At 29.3% G+C, this 3883-nt stretch overlaps 1 protein-coding gene across 1 annotated transcript; it reads right to left on the reverse strand.

Annotated features, from left to right (window-relative positions):
- Window positions 1-1285: 1285 nt before the first annotated feature.
- Window positions 1286-3799, reverse strand: LOC104771664 (putative polygalacturonase At3g15720). Its single transcript, XM_087506058.1, has 10 exons — window positions 3595-3799; window positions 3394-3513; window positions 3020-3157; window positions 2782-2925; window positions 2651-2680; window positions 2344-2551; window positions 2164-2245; window positions 1953-2061; window positions 1737-1850; window positions 1286-1634 (listed from the first exon to the last, which is right to left on the reverse strand). Exons 1-10 carry the CDS (start codon window positions 3595-3597, stop codon window positions 1407-1409), a joined length of 1176 nt encoding a protein of 391 aa, XP_087362184.1. The 5' UTR covers window positions 3598-3799; the 3' UTR covers window positions 1286-1406.
- Window positions 3800-3883: the final 84 nt, after the last annotated feature.

Here is a 3883-nt window from a genome sequence, read left to right on the forward strand (position 1 = left end):
AAATTTTAATTGCCGGATACCCAATTCCCCTTTAGTACAACATTAGAGGCTGAATTCAATATGGAAAGCTTACAATTTAAAGATTGAAACACTTGATGTATCATCCCAAAGTAAGTGCTTGAACCTGAAAGAAAGGGTTAGGTTGAAGTTCTGTTCTTAATAGATCTTTTGAAAAATTGCATTTGTAGGTGCAAGATTAAAATCTATCTATATGAGTATGAAATGGAGCCACATCAAAAAGCCTGGACTTAGCTTCCTATATGCTCATGAATAGATATGGACACATGTCTTATAATATTGTCAAGTATAAACACTTTGAGTAGTGACGAAATTCATGTGTGTATTATCTTCATGTACCCAAATGAGCTGAAAGGATTCAATCCCTTGGAAATCCTGATTCTCGAGTATTTGAAATGTATAATATTACTAAGATGTAAATTCAATTGTTACGATATTTACATTTTTGCATAAGTTTGGTTTATGTGTGTGATTTTGAGAATCAAAGATTAAACTTAAATGGGGGAGGAATGTTGGTGATTTAAGTTGTTAATCAACTGTTATTTCACTAACCATCACAACTTTTGGTAAATAGTTACATTGTTTAATTGTACGGTTGCAAACGTACGATGAAGGGATCGAACATTATAAATACTCTGTTTCTCCACATAAAAAACATAGTAAAAAAACATGAGAAAGCGAGAGAGAAAAATGAGATTCACAAAACCAAAGATTGAGAAAAACTTTGGTGATAAACAAAAATACAAAACACAAAATCTCTATTTGTTTTCTTGTATCTTAGCCTAAAACAAGAGAGAAAACTGTGGTTGTTATATCGTAGAAGAGATTTTGTGCAACCCTAAGCTTAAGAGAAGGGTCGAAATACTCTTTAAAAAAGTGCTCTTCTGAACATTTTAATTATTATCCGAATTCACCGTACGGTACAATCGAAGTTACACAGCGCTTACAACATAGAATCCTTCGAACAACAAAATTTTTTCTCTCTTATGAAAAAACCCTTTCAATAGATGATAAAAAAAGTGTTAAATCACTTAAAAATCAATAGATCTCGGGCTAATTTAATACCTAAATGACAAGAGCCAGTGTCATTTTTATCTTATGTTGTGTTTGAGACCTCTATCATGCAATTTGATTAAAGAGAAGGGTGAACCAATTTATTGTAAGTTCTTCTTGATTCGCATAAATGAGATAACATACATAAGTTTAACAAATCGCTCAGTGTGCTGATAATAGAAAATTACTAGCTCCTGACTATATTGAAATAATCTTAATATAAAATTGTTTTATTCGATCAGACATATAAAAATAGTTGATCATATATCATTACATAAAATCATTCGCTATATAATATAACAATTTATTTGACATATTTTTTATGAAAATGGATACTATCTTTCGAAACAACCATTGACCTCGTCACCATTGATAGTCTTTCCATACACATTCTTGCATTTAACAATTGGTTTATTTCCATCGACCGTAGCAATATTGATCTTAGTAAGAACAATGTCTTTGCAATATGTGACTTTACTGCAATCAATCTTTATAATTTCATCGAATTGTGAAGTTCCACGAATATCTGTGAATGTTACGTTACTAATTGCCACAGCTGATTCCTACACACAAAAAAAAATTGCAAATATGTTCGCAGCCTAGTTATTGTAGTTAAAATTATAATACTTTTTATTTAAGAAAAAAATAATCTTAAGATGAATTACCTCGACATCTAGGCGACCATTATCGACATAGTTTTGGTCGATTATTATCGGATTTTTGGTATCTTTCAATGTGAGACCCTTAAAAAGTATATTTTTTGCGTACCCTTTTCCATTCTTTAAAAAAACAAGGAGATATATATCATTTAAAACACTGTGTCAATATTTTCATAATTTATTTAGTATTAATATGAAAAAATGTAACAAAAAAATTATTACCGGCCATGTCTTAATTCTAGCTCCATTTTCCGTCCTAACGAACGTGCTATTAGTCACTTGGATATTCTCAACCATAGATTCTTCTCCATTTCTCCCTAGACTTCCCACACTGTAATTTAATCATATATATATATATATAATAAAATTCATCGTAGAAAAAAAAATGAGTATTATGTATATAATGGTATTCGTCAATCAAACATATATATACCTTATTCCATGGCCCGGTCCACAATTCATCCTTGTAATGTTGATATTCACACTTCCGTTGTTTATAGCTACACAATCATCTCCTGTAATATATTTTTTAAAAAAATTTAAATTCAAATAACCATTTCAAATCAATTTTCAGTTAATGAATGTGCAAGAGAGATATATAATAGCTATGTACCAGTTCCAATTACTGTATCGTAAATATCGACATCACTTGATTGAGAGATATCAATTCCATCAGTGTTAGGACTGTCTTTCGGTGCTACAAGTTTTATTTTCGTTATTTTAACTCTTTTGCATTTGATAATTGCTATATGGTTTCTTGGACTGTTGAATGAAGTTATTCCAATTATATTGAGATCATTGCACTTTTTAAAATACAATTGCTGTAAGAAAACGGGAAAGTAAATTCATCATGAACATCATTATATTTGTATAAAAAGCTATCTTCATTTTACAGTTGAGAGTGAGAAAGATAAACTCACAGTAGGCCGTTTAGAAGCTGACATTCTTGGCTGGATATATTAAATATGGAAAAAAATAAAAATATTTAGATTCAATATTAAATAGATATAGATAATTTCTATAAACATATATACAAAATAAAAATTTTCACCTTCCAAAATGACGAACCACGTCCATCAATTGACCCCGAACCATTGACTGTTAAACCAAATATTTTCTTAAAACTAATCCATTGTGACGACTTATAGTCCGACCATGCTGTCTTATCTCTCGGTGCAACAATCATTCCATCAAACTGCATAAATGAATACACATAATTTTTTTAAAAAAAATATTTAAATTCACATAAAGTTGTGAGTGATTTGTTTTAACAAAATATTGATAGTTACCTTAACTTGTACTGAAGGAGATTTACAAGGCCCTTGAAACAGAAGAGGTTGTAGTAAAAATGTTTTATTTGAAGGAATAAGGAGTGTTTTTGGATTCCCACCACTACCGCACATAGCTTTCCATGCTTCCACAAAAGCCTATTTGTTTTATCAAAAGATCAAGTGTATAAGACTTCTTTACTCAATAACTAAAATTTTGTGACAACGATTATGATCTCTTATCTTATAGGGAAATGAATAATAAATTAATAATAGTTATGTATATATACTTGGATATCATATGATTATATTTTGGTAAACAATTATTTGAAAACTTACATAATTTAGTCATTTTCATAGAGTAAATTCCAAGATAAGATTTTCAAATATAATACCTTTGATTCATCGGTAAGACCATCTCCCTTGGCACCAAATTTAAGCACATCATAGATTTGGCCATTTACAAGAACTGAATTCAATAAAGTCAACAAGAACACAACGCGTATTATAATTTCCTACAACATCCAAATATCAACGTTAGAAAGAAAGAAACCATTATAATTATTATTCAAACATTATGTATATTTCATATGCACCATTGTGTGATGATGATCAGATGATTAGATGTAATGTAGTGTATGTTTAAGTTATGTTCATCACTTATATATACACATAAAAAATCATGGGTGTAGACAGGTACATGGATGTAGTTTCAAACTTTAGATATTTTCAGCCTAGAATCATTACTTTTTTTGTGGATAATATTTTTGCATATCTGTGATATCATCCAACTTTTTATATAAGATCTAGAAATAAATCACAATAAAAACTGAATAAATAGTATTAACTAAAATATAAGCTAAAAGAAAAATGAAAATAATTAAT

This window comes from Camelina sativa, chromosome 20, assembly GCF_030686135.1.
Source record: "Camelina sativa cultivar CO46 ecotype springtype chromosome 20, ASM3068613v1".
NCBI classification, from domain to species: domain Eukaryota; kingdom Viridiplantae; phylum Streptophyta; class Magnoliopsida; order Brassicales; family Brassicaceae; genus Camelina; species Camelina sativa.